Raw genomic sequence first — 15,850 nt, 5'->3', positions numbered from 1 at the left:
CACATGAGAGATGAATGACCTGTGGTTATGCACAGTAACAGGATAATGTAGGACCAGAAGGGAAAAGACTAGTCAATAATCTAGCTTGGCTGAAATGGAAAAAGAATTAAGGAGAATAAAGTGAAATTAGCCCAAGAGATGAAACACAGAGAGATATTTCCATTCACTAACCATCTATTTATAAATATCAAGAAAGAAATCAAGCAGGATGAAAAAATCATGGTATTGTAATCAGGATTATCCTGTGCAAAGACCAAGTAGAAGAGTGATTTCCTATAGGAGAGGGGAATCTCTATGTTCAAGATGATCTTGTTTACAGAGCATATTTTGCTGATTTCACAGAAACTTTGGTTGCTCCAGGAACTCCATAAAAATATCCCTTACTTCTCAAAAGAGATTCATTTGTTATTTTAGTTTCTACAGAGTAGGAATTATTTCTGTGAGAAACACAGCTGTGGGGAATCACAGGACTTCCCAGGCAGGGTCAGGGAATTAGCCTGGACTAGTTTTCACTATCCACTACTTCCTTGGTAGCCTGCCTTTAGGAAGATCCACCTGATATGCCCCTTAACATGGCTGTTGGCATCACACATTCCCAGGTAAGGTAAAGGAGTTAGCCTGGGATATGCTGCCACTGCCCATTGCTTCCTTTCCCAGAGTGCCCTCTGGAAGAACCATGTTGATAGACCCATTCTCATTGAAATAATTCAGAGAAAGAGTACGCAGAGGAAAACTTTATTATGCTTCTCCAGAGGAAGCAGATGTGGTGCACACTAAGAACACCCACACTGATACAGAAGCAGGAGTGAGATTACATAGTTCTATTCTTCTTCCAAGAGTTAAGATTAGTCAAATTCCTCAGTTTTATTTCCCTATATTCCCCCTTTATGCAGATTATATAGATGTGGTAGTGAGGATACTTATGATTTGTGTATTACCCCTCAGGTTTGAACTGGTTTTTCCAATCTAAACTTTCTAGTCCCTCTGGCCCAGGATGGCCATTGTCTTAGTAAAATAAACAGAAGTGAGCTTTGCCACTGCTCTTGATTATCTCCCAATAACTTTTGTGGGAGCAAAGCAAGATACATTAATATCCCTTCTTACATTTCCCTTTTGTTTTTGTATCACCCAAGGCCAGAACACAAATGTAGACAAAAGTAGTTAATTACACATATGTACATTTTTAAAACTGCAAATAATAATAAAAATTACCACTGTCAATAAATTCAGCAAGAAAGGAGTGAGAATGTTGTTGACCTAAGACATCTTAGATGTGCCAAGTATGTATTTGTGTTTTTCATGTAGAAGGCACCTTTTGAGTTGTGTCTTGAAGGAGTGTAGGGATTCTAGTAGACAGACATGAGGAGAACCTTCATTTCAAGCATGGTGAACTACCAGTGTAAAGACACAGAGATGGCAGATGTATACATGTAATAGCAAGCAATAATACAGGGTTATGGTTTATTGAGTATGAGGTAACATGGTCAGAGATGTTTTTTAGGAATATTAGCCTGGTAGTTTTGTGGAAGATTAGCTTGAAAAAACGAAAAGAATTGCAGATATTCAAATGAGGTACCAGAGAATGAAGAGACTTAAATTAGGGAGACCTAACTAAAAAGTCTAATTAGTAGACTTTTGCAAAGTTCATTTAACATCAGATAAAAAGAAATGGGGACAACAAAACCCAGCACAAAGATCCTTGTACATAGTGACTTAGTTTATATACTATCCTCTGTGTTTTATTTTATTCTTTTATTTTGTTGAGTATTCTCCAAATTCATTTTAATCTGACTTGGGCAGTATTTATCAATGAGCCTAGGGCCCACTAGTTTGACTTCTCTAGTCTAGGCAATAAGTGATAAGACCCAGAATATGTAAAATGATTCAGCAAAAGAGATTAAGAAATAGTTGAGGAAAAAGAGCCTAGACAGGGAAGTAGCTGAATGAACAGATATTTAGATAAATATTTAGTTAGATAGATAGATAGATAGATAGATAGATAGATAGATAGATAGATAGATAGGTAGATAGATAGATAGATAGACAGATAGACAGATAGATAGACAGACAGATAGATGATCTGAGAGAAGGGTGTATCCACGAAAAAAGAGTTGTCAAAAGTATTAAATGCTGCAAAGAGGTCAAAGAGGATTAAGACTGAGAAAGACCACTACATTTGGCAATGCAGAAATCATTGAGATCACTGGAGAGTGTTTTTCCACTTCAAGGATAAGGTCAGAAACCACATTAAAAAGGATTGAAATGTGTATGAAAAAACGAGGAAACTGAGGCAATGAGAGCAAAAAGCGTTTCTAGGACTTCAGATTTTAAAATGGCAGATATATATGTATATGTACCTATTTATAGAGTTTGAGGTAGATTAGATATATTTATTTTTCTTACAAATACATACCTAACTCCACACATATTCCCACACATACATACAATAAATGGAATAGAAAACTGTCGTCATAAATCTGGAAGACCAGGGTTCAAACCTCTGTCTCAGAAGCATACTAGCTTTGTGATCCTGGGCCAGTTATGCAACTTCTAAGGAATACAAACAACTTTCTAAATTTAAAATTGCACAATAGTTGTTAGTCTACATTGAGAGAGAGACTTTCTATGTAGCAACTTACCTACACCAAAATTTAGGTATGCACACACACACACACACACACACACACACACACACTTCCATTAAAGTACTTTTATGCCTGAACTTGTTGGATAGAGTTGACTTTGTGTTCTCAAAGGCAATATGAGTGAAGAGTAGGGTTCGATGGCTGGTACCAGTCTGGGAAAGACTTCAAATATAAGTCTGTAGTATAAAATCAGTCTAAATTTAGACAAGCTCTTCACCAGAAGGTTGGACGTGAGGTAATAGGAATTCACAAAGATAATCTTAAAGCATAAAGAAATTGCAATTTGTGTTGGTGACAGGAGTACCGTAACTGATAAAATCCATTTTTAAAGCACATAAATAAACAAATATGATACAATATATGCATATATTTAAATATATGCCTAACTTCCAATAAGAAAAGTCTCCAGAAAATTGTTTTCTATAATACATGAAAAAAATAAGACTAGGCTACAATTAGCTTTTTAGATTTAAAAAGTTTTATATTTGTCCCTTCTATATTTGTACTTTTACATTGAATATTGTATGAGAAATGTCACTGAATTATAGGAATTGCAATAAATTTGCACGTAAAGGGAAACCAGCCTGAATAACAGCAATATTCTACTTAGAAAGAAAATTCAATTCATAGTCAAATAATTCAGCAGAAGACAAGTATATTTCACTTTGGAAGATTTTGCCCTTGATAAAATCCTTGCTGTGTAGCATATACATCAATCTTTTCAAAAATGTTCAACATCATTAGTAGGCCTGAACTCTGGCAGCTACTCAGAAACACTGGCTATGTATAGAAGTTCATTATGATTCCACAGATACTACATAATGATATGGTGAGTTAGGCTAAAGTAAATGACAGCATGTCAGAGACACTACTCATCATCAGAGGAGTGAAACAAGGCTGCTTAATAAGTACAGATTTATCCATCTACCTTACCTAGTTCTGTCCATGAGATGAATGAGAAACCAATAAGCTGATATTAGAATATATGTCCTAAAACTATGAAAAAATTTCCAGCTTAAGAAGTCCTTGAGATAAACATGAAACAATTTAAATTCCATTATCTATACACACATACACACACAAATATACACACATATACACATCTAATTGGAGACATGACATATCATAAACTTCCTGCAGTTAACACAATGCTATTTATGCATTGAAAAGCAAGCTGAAAAAAATCAAGATTTAGATCTAGGAGGAATCACAAGATAAACCAATGCTTTCCCCTCATTTTCTAGATGAGGAAACCAGTTGAAAAGTTAAGTAACTTGCCCAGCATCACACAGGCAGGAAGTGTCAAGAGACAGGAATCATAAGGTTATAGATTTAAAGCAGAAAGGAACCTTAGAGGTTGAATCCAACACTCTCATTTTTTATATAAAGAAACTGAGGGAGAGAGTCCCTCAGGGGGACAGGGTCACAGAGCTAATAAGTATCTGAAACAGAATTTTAACTCAGTTCCTTCTAAGTTCAATTACAATGTCCTATCTCATATGCCACACAGGTTCTTTATGTCCTATGAATCCAAATCTAACACTCTTTTGTCCTCATTCAATTGACTCCCATTAGTTGAATTTTATAACAGAAAATTAATATATGTTAAACACCATGAGCTTACTGACAAAGTAGTTGACTGTGTCTCTGGTTCACCCTTTCATAAAGCTTCCAGCGTTGGCCATGCCTTCAAAGTTCACAGTATAAAAAGTAATAATTTGTGAATGAGAGGAATCAGTCTGGGGTTAGAATTAACCTAAGATATGGGCAGTTTACAGTTGAAAGATGAGAGGGAAGAAAGGTAGGCAAGAGAGGAGCCTCTCTACATGTTAAGGTCTTCCTGTGAGTCTACTCTACTGCTCCATCAGCAATATACAGGAAAAAGGGAATTTTTAAGGCTCTCAATGAGCCATCCATATTGGAATGCAATTAGAGAACAGGATCAGAGGAATTCACCAGTTATGCCGTATTGAGCAAGGAGAAGAGAATGTAGGAAGATTCAGCATCCTGGCTTTAGTTCTCCTCAACAGGCACTAGGAGGCCATTTGTGGAATAAAATGAGACACACAATAGTGACAATGGGGACTGCTAATGGATGGAAGTCGTAATGCCTAAACTCTATTACCAGAATTTCTGGGTCTGTAGTGCATCTACAGAGCAGTTAAGAGCCACCTAGCTCTTGAAGAAGCCATGAGCATAAAGTCTATGTGATAGTGGTATTTCTCTAGTTGACCTTCTTCTTTTTGCCTTCTTTCTTCTGAGGAAAACTCTATATGCTGTTAATCTATCCTTATGTCCCATTATACTGTGATAATTAGACTTCACGCTTATAATAATAATGCTATAAGAAGGAAAAAGGGCACAGTTTTCTGGGATCAATCCAAAAGAATTATTAAAATTATTATTAATAATAATTATTAAAATTATTAATTTAATTATTAAATAATTAAATTAAAATTATTAATTGTTATTATTATTCACACTTTAATTAAATCAGTCTATTCACACATCATTATTAGGCCAACAAAATGATCACTGAGGCATAAAAAATGGTAGAAGTAGGGGACAGAAGTAGCCAGATTTCCATTTTTACATTTCCTCCAAGAGTATATAACCAGCTAGGGTTGAGTATGGGATGGGCAGTGTCTGTTTCCTATTATTTGACAGGGTCATTCAAATAGCTATCAGCACATCCCTTCTGTGTTTAAAACAAGTGAGATCTCTCAACTTGCAAGAATAAGAAACTTTGAAACTTCAAAGAAATACTAAATGCAAAAGAAAGTATAAGAGAAAGAGAGACATAGAGGGAAGATAGATGAGCTACACAATTATGGCACCATGGTACTTGGAAAAAAGCAATGGATTAGGAGTTAGAAGACCTATGATTAATTTCTATATGTGTAATCTTAGGCAAATCAATTTAAACATATTTTTTCCTCAGTTATCTAATGTATAAAAATGAGAGAGTTGTTCTCATTTTTATCTTCACAATAACTTTGGGAGGTGCTATTGTAATTGCCATTTTGTAGATGAGGAAACCAAGGCAGGTAGAAAATAAGTAATGTGATGGAAGTCAGACTTTTAGTAAGTATCTGAGGCTGAATTTGAACTCTGAACTTCCTAACTGTAGATTATTTTATATATTTTATATCTATTATATAATCTATTATATAATTTAGCTATCTATTATATAATTTAGCTATCTATTATATAATTTATCTATTATATAATTTAGCTAAAAATGGCTACATAAACAAAGATCACAAAATTAAACAATATTCCCCTATAGAATCTATTCATGAGCTTTTTATATTGATATATGAGTGACATCTCATTCCTGGAAAATTTCAATCCACAGTGTGCTATCTACCCCTTCTCTGAATACATTGAAATGTGCTCTTAGATATGATGTTAATTTTATCTTATTTAGTTCTTGTGATATGGGTTTTATGACTGTAATATTGCTCTCAAAGAATATACATTTTCCAAAGGAAGAGAATACAAAAAAGAGAACAGGAATATAGTTGTGTATATTAAGAAGATAAACTCATGAGGGAATGTCCAAGAATCCAAGGCTGCAACTGTGATGGAAACCAATTCTGCTGAGATCAAAAGAAATTTTATTATCAGCCTAATAATACAGACAGAAAGAGGAAACAGATGAATTACTGTTATAGCTTACAATTCTGAAATGACGTTGATATAATAATGATGGAGAACTTTAATAATCCAGATATGTAAACAGCTACAGGAACATCCTTTCTCCCTAAAAGCAGCACAGCTAATAATTTTTTACTTGCTTCAAGAATAATTTCATCTTTCAAAAGGTGAATGAACCAATGAGTGTGATGGTTGTTCCAGCCCTGATTCTGACAAAGAAGAATGGGTTGCTGAAGTAGAAATGATAGGAAAAATTGGGGGGATGTCAACTTCATCATAATATTGCTGATAGAAAAGAAGAAAGTTGGAGATATTCTAACAAACTCTACATGTGTAGAGGACAAATTTAAAAGGTTGACATAAAATTCTACATGGGAAGTTTTAAGAGATAAGTAAATTCTCAAAAATAAAGTTCTCCAGACATAGAAACAATTCTAATAAAGGAAAGCTTCCTAAAGAGAGTAACGAAGCTACAGAGGAAATTTACTGAATGAACCATACGATAAGCATCTACTAAAATACTGTACTGTGTCAGGTATAGTGCTGGATACTAGGAATAAAAAGACAAAACAATTACTGTCCTTGTTTTCAAGGAACATAGATTTTATTAGAAAAGGAGGGAATGTATATACATAAACAAATGACCTATAACCACCATTTGTGAAGAAAGGTCATTTAACTGTCATTCTGGAGAGAAAACTGTAATGCCTGAAGACAAACTGAGTATAGAGATTACAAAGGACAAGGAGAACTTCAGACAGAATGAATCATCTCTTATGTTACAAAAGAAGCATTATGAATAGAATTCTTGAGAAGAGAGTTTGCCATCTTGAGAGAACTGAATTACTGAACTGTGGAAAAGTTGTGTTTGACAGAGGTGACTTTGGCAGTGCAATTTCTCATTAAGGCATATTGTTGAAATATTTGATTGTCTTTGCATTATTTGTTATAATATGATATAATTATAAATTCAGTCGTTGATGCTTGTTTATACCCACAAGATTAGGAGGTTGGGATATCTCTATATTGCTAGTTAGCTAGCAAGCTACGTAATTTACTATCAAGCTACCAAAGTAATTTTGGCAGGCCATTAGCAGCTGGGGAAATTAGGAAAGCAAATCAGAGGGTGGTACTTGAGCGGAGTTTGGAAAGAAGCTAGGGAATGTGAGAGGCAGAAATGAGAAAGAAACAAAATTGTAATCATAGGACTTAAACAAAAAGATACAAAATGATTTGTTCTGTCCTGGGAATAACAAGTAGGACAGTTTGTCTGAAATGTTGAATGTGTAAAGAAATGTAACATATAATTAGTCTAGTTAAAATTAATAACATCACAAATATAAGAGAGAGAGAGATGGTGTGAGAGAGATGGTGAGAGAGAGAGAGAGAGAGAGAGAGAGAGAGAGAGAGAGAGAGAGAGAGAGAGAGACAGAGAGACAGAGAGACAGAGAGAGACAGAGAGAGAGACAGAGACAGAGAGACAGGGAGACAGAGACAGAGAGACAGAGAGAGACAGAGAGACAGAGACAGAAACAGAGAGAGAGACAGAGAGAGAGAGACAGAGAGACAGAGACAGAGAGAGAAAAAGAGCCAGAGAGAGACAGAGAGAGAGAGAGACAGAGAGAGAGAGAGACAGAGAGAGAGAGAGACAGAGAGAGAGAGAGAGATAGTCAGATAGCAGTTTGTATGAAAGAAAATTTGAAAATTCTAGTAAGTTTTAAGCTTTCAATAGTGTGATATGGTTGCTTAACACTAAAACAAAACAACCAAAAGGCCTTGAATGCAATCTTTGACTATGTTAAGAGAAGTATAGATTCCTGGAATTGGAAGTAATCATTCTTTACTCTGCACAGGTGAAACAAAATCTGAAATTGTGTTATTTTGTAGAAAACATAGCTTAACAAATGTTGGCAACTTGAATGATAAAAAACCTTGAGTCCATTCTACACAAAGACTAAATGAAGTAACTAGTGTTGATCATCCTGGAAAAGCAAACATCTAGGGGAAAACTGTATAACTTTCTTCAGGCAACAGCAATTGAAGAAGGATTATAATATGCCTGCTTGGCCCCATTGCTCACAATTGCTAATAAAAGGTTCATTGGTAAGAGCGTATTTTCTCATCCTAGAGTTCCCTATACCAATGAAAGCACAGGTCAGTTTATATTCCCATCTCTATCTCCAACCATGTCTGGCATGTTTGACATCATAATATATACTACTTTAAATTAGAATACATGTGGCAGGACTTTTAAATCATTATTCTCTCATCTTCCTAACTCAAAGGCATGTTCGAATTCTTTTAAGCAATGATTTTGTATGAAGAAAAAATATCTTAATGAAAACTTTATTTCCAAGACAAAGTAGTTTCTAATACTTAATAAAATAATAAATAATTATCAATTAAGTAACATGATAGCAAGAAAAGCAAATTATTGGTAATAAATGTCTTTCCTTTGCTATAAAAAATCTTTAAGTAGATTTCAAATGTTTTATCAAATATTATGTGAAGATATATAAATAACAAAAAGTTGAATAAAATACAATTATCAAAATTTGGGGTTTATGGGAAGGATTTATTTTTTTCTCCTATGCACAATACAACATACATTTTAATATCCACAAATATCCAATATGTCTGTTTCTATTTTTGGCTACATTTTAATTACTCCCACTTATTATCTTTCCTCAATTAGTTTTTTTCAAAGCACATTGGTTTGGTAATAAAAGAAAAAGTACATGCATCTCATTTAAATTTACTTGCTACATTACATCCACCTTATCTATAAAAGAATGAGAAGTGGTTAATTTTCATTGAAAAGTTAATTTGCAATAAATTGAAACCTATTGTTGAAATGATATCCATGTTACTGTTGAAATAAGCATATAATTTTAACATTATGTCAGTCATGAAGACATTATTTCTAGATTTTAAAAATGCCAGACAATTAAAAGGGCAAATTCAAACAAATTAGGGACAGATATAGGACTTGGCACAAAATACAAAAGAAATATGAAACTTACTTGAAAATTGAATGGCAAATCCAGATTTGCTGATGTAAAAGTCCGTGTCAAATTGGATTGTTACTATGTTTAGTGTGCTATGGATACCTTCTGGAATGAGGGATCCACTAATTTCCTTTAGTAGCATCTCATTTTCAGGTGGACCATCCCAAACTCGTAAGATATCATGTGATGCCTCAGTATCAAAAGCAAGAAACTGTAAACTGTGAGATAAACATATAGAGATAGATATTTTAGTATTTTAAAATTATCTTAAATTTTAAACTAGAGACATAAAAATACAATTTACATTTTCAGGATGTTCCACGCAAAGTATAAATATGTATATCTATCTATCAATCATCTCTCTATACACATATCAAAACTGTAAATGATTATGTTCTTTATCTGTGTATTCCTTATCTGTAGTAGTTTATAATTAATACCACTATAACTAAATAATTTGTGACTTTTATCAGTAAGTTGCTATCTATATTTGTACAGATCACAATCCTTCCGTAGTTTACAAGATAACATTCATGAGTTCCTTTGGCAGGGAAATTCATTCTTCTCCAGTTAACCCAATGATGAGTTTCTCCACACTTAGCTAGGACAGTCTTCAATCTCAAAGAGTTCTACTAAAAATCAATCTACTTCATTCAAAAATATAACAGAACATACTAAATGCATTTGAATGACACTGAAAATATTAGGGCACAGGTTTTCACATATTACAAAGGAGAGGTTAATGATTTCTTTCTTGTACTTTATATACATAAACTTTTTTTAAAAACATACTCAACATACACATGACATCAAAACATGAACTATGCAATTTTTTTTGTTTTTTTTTACCCAACATATTTCAGAAAATGAATTATCTGAATATGTTTCTGACTGGGGCAAAGTAGATGAATTTTGATGCTTTTTATTTTGAATATCTGGGTGGCTGAACACTGCTTAATTATGTAACGACTCGGCATCAAAGTATTTATTCCTCAATTTCTTTGATTAAAACTTAAAACATCACATATCCTATTTGAATGAGTAAATTATTAGAATAAAAAGTTGATATAGATAAAAACTACTTTAGAATAGTAACTGGATATAAACTGTTATTGTTACATATAAAAAAGTCTTTTTAAAAATAAAACTACTAAAAATTTAATTGCAGTTTCCTACGAATAATTTTAAAAAGTAGTTTCTTTTTCAATTATTTTTGTTAGAAGGGAAGAAAGATATTTATATGGAGATATGGAAACAATTGCTACTCAAATGATTATTTTAGAGGAGTAACTTGTTAGATATTAGATTATCAGCTAGACTTACAAAAATTGACTATCATTATTAATGGAGGCACTGAGGCAATATGATATAATGTACAAGACATTGAACTTGTAGTCAGGAAAATATTGGGTTCAAATCCCACTTCAGACACTTATTAGCTGTGTGACCACAAGCAAGTCACTTAATCTTTCTGTATTCATTTTTTTCCATTTGTAACATGAAGCAGTTAAGATTAATGGCCTTTTACCTCTAAACTAACAAACCTATGCCCTAAGGGAATGAGATATTGAATGAGTAATCTTCAGTAAGGCAAAGGCATTTGGTAGAATGTTATGGTTTAAAGTGCTAGAGGCTTAGGCAGCATATAGACATCTGGTTTTGAACTTAATAAATGAAAAGCTCTTAACTCTTAGTCCATTGTCTTGTATACTCTAGTAATCAACCTGATTTCTCAAGCCTCTACTTGACCTGAATAAGGATAATCTCATTCCAGGACATGTCATCACTGTAATGATTAACAGATTTAGCTACTCCCCCTTCTCAAATCCCTTGGCTGACTCTATCCCCTTCCTGGAGGGCTAGAAGAGTCATTTCCTTCCAGAGGCTTCTTTTATAGAGGGCTGGGACCTGAATTTTACAGATAATTCTTCTCTTTCACTTTCCATCAGTAGTTCTGCATCCCGCCTGGTGGCCCTTTTTTTGTGTTGTCTTCCTTCATTAGATGGTAAGTTCCTTGCAGCAGTAACTACCCTCCTTTTTGTGAGACACAGTGCCTCACAATTAGCAGGCACTTAGAATGGAAATAAAAACTTGAGGATTCTATTTCTATCAGTACTCCATTTGATTTGTTCATTGAACTTACATATATTCACCAGACAAAAACTGATGAATACAAATGTTTACATTAGAAAATATATATACATTCTCAGAATATAGATTTTTGAAGTCATGTAATTCAATTCCTTTGCTAGTCAGTACTGTAGGAGATCAAAATGAAAGGAAATAAGTTCTCCATCATTCTTCTTCCTTTTCCAGCTTGTCATACTTGCATAGGCTTTTTTTTTTTATTAGTACACAGGGTATGTCAATACTTTTAAACATATTTTTGTCATGAAGGAACTTGCAGATTTATTCATCTTTAAAACTTTCTTCTTCTTTTACTTTTTCAGTTGACAAAAATCATTTTCATTCCTCCTACCTACTTTGTGGAGAGGGTGTGGGGATAAAAACAAAACCTTTGTCATGAATATGCATATTCGTATACAGCAAATCTACTGTCTATGTCCACTAAATAAATGTGTTATTCTACATCTACCCATTTAAAATGTACACGAGTTTCTTAGTCTGAAAGAATCAATTTGTAACAAAAACTATGTCTAAACTTGTGAAATCAGGCACTTGAGTGGACTATGGGACACTGGAATAGGACCTGAATTCCACTTCCAGCTATATCACTAACTAATCTAAATCAGAGATCTTAAAACATCCTAGGAATGTCAGATACTAAGAGTTCATACAACTCAGTTTTTCATATGTTCAGTTAGGCTAGATAGTGGCAGACTCCACTTAGCTTTGATGTTTTAATGGTCTGTGTTACTTTTTAAAACACAAAATCTAACTACCTCATCCAGAAAATTCAGTTATCTAAATTCTCAGCAATAAAAACAATGAGTTTAGAATTTAAAAAGAGTACCTAACAATGTTTCCTGGATCCACCTCAATCATCCACATGCACCTTAGATTATTGTCATAAGGGAAAGGGTAGCCAGGAGATAAGATTCTTCCTGATGATTCTCCTTTAAAACGGCCTCCACATTCAGCTAATAAAAAACAGAATTTAAATCAAATTATAATTTATTGTTGATTTTGGCACCGTCAAATCATAATATCTTAAAGTTCTCTAATACTGGAAATCTAGATATAAATGTTGATAAAAAATAGTCATATAATGATCATCACATAAAGTCTAAGAGTTAATGCTTTATAAAACGGCATATAAAGATTTAATGTGTTACTTCTATTGTACTTTATTATTACCTACACTAATATTGACTAAAACATTAAAAGAAAGTGGTAAGACACTTATAAAGAATATATAAGTAATAATAAAGTGAAATTCATGAGAAAATATTAAAATGACATTGAAAATCAATTTAGATATCGAAGTACCCTATAGGGAAAAGGGGGAAAAAAGTATGAGGAGACTATATGAGAAGAAGAGGGAAATGAGGAAGAGAGAAGGGAATGAACATATTGAAATAGTGTTATTTTGTGGAATGAACCAAAATAGTATGATTGTAAATTTTAATGACAGGATTATACATTTCATATTTAGGTTAACATTAGTATATCTACTGTTGGTAATAAGTATTTTTTCCTTTTATAATGATATCAGAAATACATATTTAGAAATGTTTCCATTTTTAAATTATCAAAATTTTGAATTACTTTCCACATTGAAAGGGAGAGAAATGAAAATATTTTGGTAGAATTGTTGATCAGAGAACAAATGCAAGCAGTAAAAGTTTGATTCAAGTAATTAAATGATTTCTGAATTTTTACTTCCTCCCCTTTTTCACCCCCCAGACTGAGTATTTTCCAGACCCCTCTTATTGTGTGAAGGTATAAAATCAAGAGCAAGAGGAAAAGATCTTAGATGACAACAGAATTTGGGGTTGTGGTTTTGAGCTCTGGATTTCCTCTATAAAGGCTTTTCAGGCTCATATATAACTCTACAGCTTGGCTAATTTATTTTTCCTCACATGTTTTAGTATTTATATTTGCAAATACAATGAGAATTAATGTAAAATTTAACATAAATTGTTGCAGTCAAATTAGAATTTCTTAACATTCCCTAGTAGTGAAAACCTTGATATAAAATTTGATTAAAAAAAAATCATTAAATGATTTTCTTATCTCAAAAATGTCTAACACTTTATAAAATGGCACATAATGATTTAATGAGTCCTTTTGTCCATAATCATCTAAACAATTATCTAGGATTAATTACTAGAGGTTTCAAAGATTTAAAAAAATGAAACCCAAAACAAATTAAACCAAAATTTATTTACTATCTTGTACCTTAGATTCAACTAATAATAATTTCTTGTTCTATTTCTTGCTCATTACTTTTCTCCACTTTTTTGCCCTCAATACCCTAATAATGCACACTAATATATCAATGATTTATTTAAACTGAGTTTTCCCTTGAAGGTAAAAATGTGGTATTTATTAACTCATTTGTAATTTTAAATTCACACATAAACATTTATTATTTTTTATTTAAAAGGCTTTCAAATAATTATTTCAAAATATGACAAATAGATTAAAAGAACCTAAAAGAATTATGACAGGGTAGGAAAAAAAAGAGTAGACTGAATGAGAACTGAAAATTATTAGTTAAGGACAGCAGCTGCCAAAAGTATTATGGTGCAGTGTTGTTGACAGTAGAAAACACTATCTAAAATTGCATATAATCTTCCATTATCACAAACAGCATCACCATCACTCTGCATCTTGCCACCAGCTTATAACTATATTTCCTTGTCCTCCAGCATAACAATTTTTAGCCTATTTTTCACAGAAAATTTTTAAGAGAAACCCATCCATTTATTTTGGAGTTATCAGAAAATGAAAATAAAATACATTTTATCACTTCAAATGTAATTCCAAATCTGCCCCCTATCAAATATGTGATTTAAAGACAGCTGAACTTTCAAAATGGTTTCTTTCCATATGTATAATCCTTAGAGGAGAAAAAAAAATCAGAGATGTCTGAGCTTACAAGGTCATGCTTTAGTAGTAAACAAATGAAAAAATGTTCATATCTTGAGCTTTTACTGCATTTATAAATGTTGTTGTGATAGACATTTTCAGCAAATCATTTTAAATCTTTTTTAGTTCTAGTTCTCTAAATTGAAACTACTGTAATACGCAATAGTTTTTTTTCTTGAAAATGTGTTGTTTACCTAAAAAAAAAAAATGAAACAAGTTAATCAAAATTTTCTTTTTTGTTTTTGCTTTTGTTTTTTAGCGTAAGCAATGCCAGTGGATCAGTCATTGCTTTTATGCAGGATCTCATTGTAATAGCATTGCTTTGAAATTTAATTCTGAGTCTGATTGTAGATGCCATTACATCAATCATTACAAAATTCAGCTATCATAAAAAAAAAAAAAAGGATATTGAAGTCACATAGCATGTGGTGGCTACATATTTATTTCAGGTATTAATATTCAAATAGCTTTATAGAAGTCTGTCACTTAACAAAGATTCCACTCGCAAGTTGATGCAAAGTCTCACTGTAGCTCACAGTAGGTAATAAAGCTATAAAATTCATTTTAAGATAAGTATTAAGATTTGAAATAAGTATTGAATGATAAGAGGGTTGATTTCTAAGACTGGGAATCAACAAACCTGGTTTTGAATCCTAACTCAGAAATTTACTAACTGTGAACAAAGCATTTGACTTTTCAAAGTCTTTATTCTCTAAGTGTAAAATGCAATAAGAATGGGTACTATGATACAACAATAACAATTACAAGTGATGATGATGATGATATACCTGACAAAAAGTGCTTTCACTGTTATGGAGAACTACATAATGAACAAGCTCCCTCTATGAATGTTGGCTGGTGCCTTTTCAGTAACTTATACAGATATCTGCTTGGAGAAAGCTCCATTTAGGTCAGAGGTGGGACTTGAACCAAAGTTGTCCAGGTACCAAGATCGGCTTTTCTAGTTACTATTTTATTTTGCCTTTAATAGAGAATAATATAAAGTGGGAATAATAATAACACTAATAATATTTTCCTCAAACGTTTTTGCTTTTTGGAGAAAAATACTTTTCTATATGATTGTGTTTTACAGTTATTACTGTTTTCAAATTTGTATTCAATGGAGATCCTTCCATTGTATACTTCACTTTATTGAAGCTGAGGAATTCCCTTTTTTCCATTGGTCTGAAGCATAGCTTTACATTCAGAATCAGCAATTTGGTTTAAATATCCACCAGAAATCTATTTATGAAGAGCAGAAAATCGGCTTATTTGGTGTAGGCCATGGAGATTGTGAAGATAATATTGCTCTTAGAGGTAGAACAATAATTCCTTTTGGTGCACTTAGAGTTCCGATTGTGAAATTTAATATTTGTAAATGATTTCTAGGGCATTTGTCATCCAGCCTACCATCCTGTTAAACAATTTTTAAAAAGATATTTTCTACTGAGATTAAAAGAAGTTAACTATGTTACCTCTTTT

The 15,850-nt window shown here is 32.6% G+C and overlaps 1 protein-coding gene across 3 annotated transcripts in view; it reads right to left on the bottom strand.

Annotated features, from left to right (window-relative positions):
• The window catches only part of CSMD3 (CUB and Sushi multiple domains 3), a 1,632,969-nt gene that overhangs the window by 357,129 nt on the left and 1,259,990 nt on the right, over positions 1-15,850 (bottom strand). For all 3 annotated transcript variants that reach the window (XM_072603249.1, XM_072603250.1, XM_072603251.1), the window contains 2 exons: positions 12,288-12,414; positions 9,329-9,531 (listed from right to left, as the gene is read on the bottom strand). In XM_072603249.1, the coding sequence (XP_072459350.1) occupies positions 9,329-9,531; positions 12,288-12,414 (330 nt within the window). The remainder of the gene's footprint in view (positions 1-9,328; positions 9,532-12,287; positions 12,415-15,850) is intronic.

Source organism: Notamacropus eugenii, chromosome 4 (genome assembly GCF_028372415.1).
Source record: "Notamacropus eugenii isolate mMacEug1 chromosome 4, mMacEug1.pri_v2, whole genome shotgun sequence".
Classification (NCBI taxonomy): Eukaryota; Metazoa; Chordata; class Mammalia; order Diprotodontia; family Macropodidae; genus Notamacropus; species Notamacropus eugenii.
This window is presented reverse-complemented; position numbering and strand designations above follow the sequence as displayed.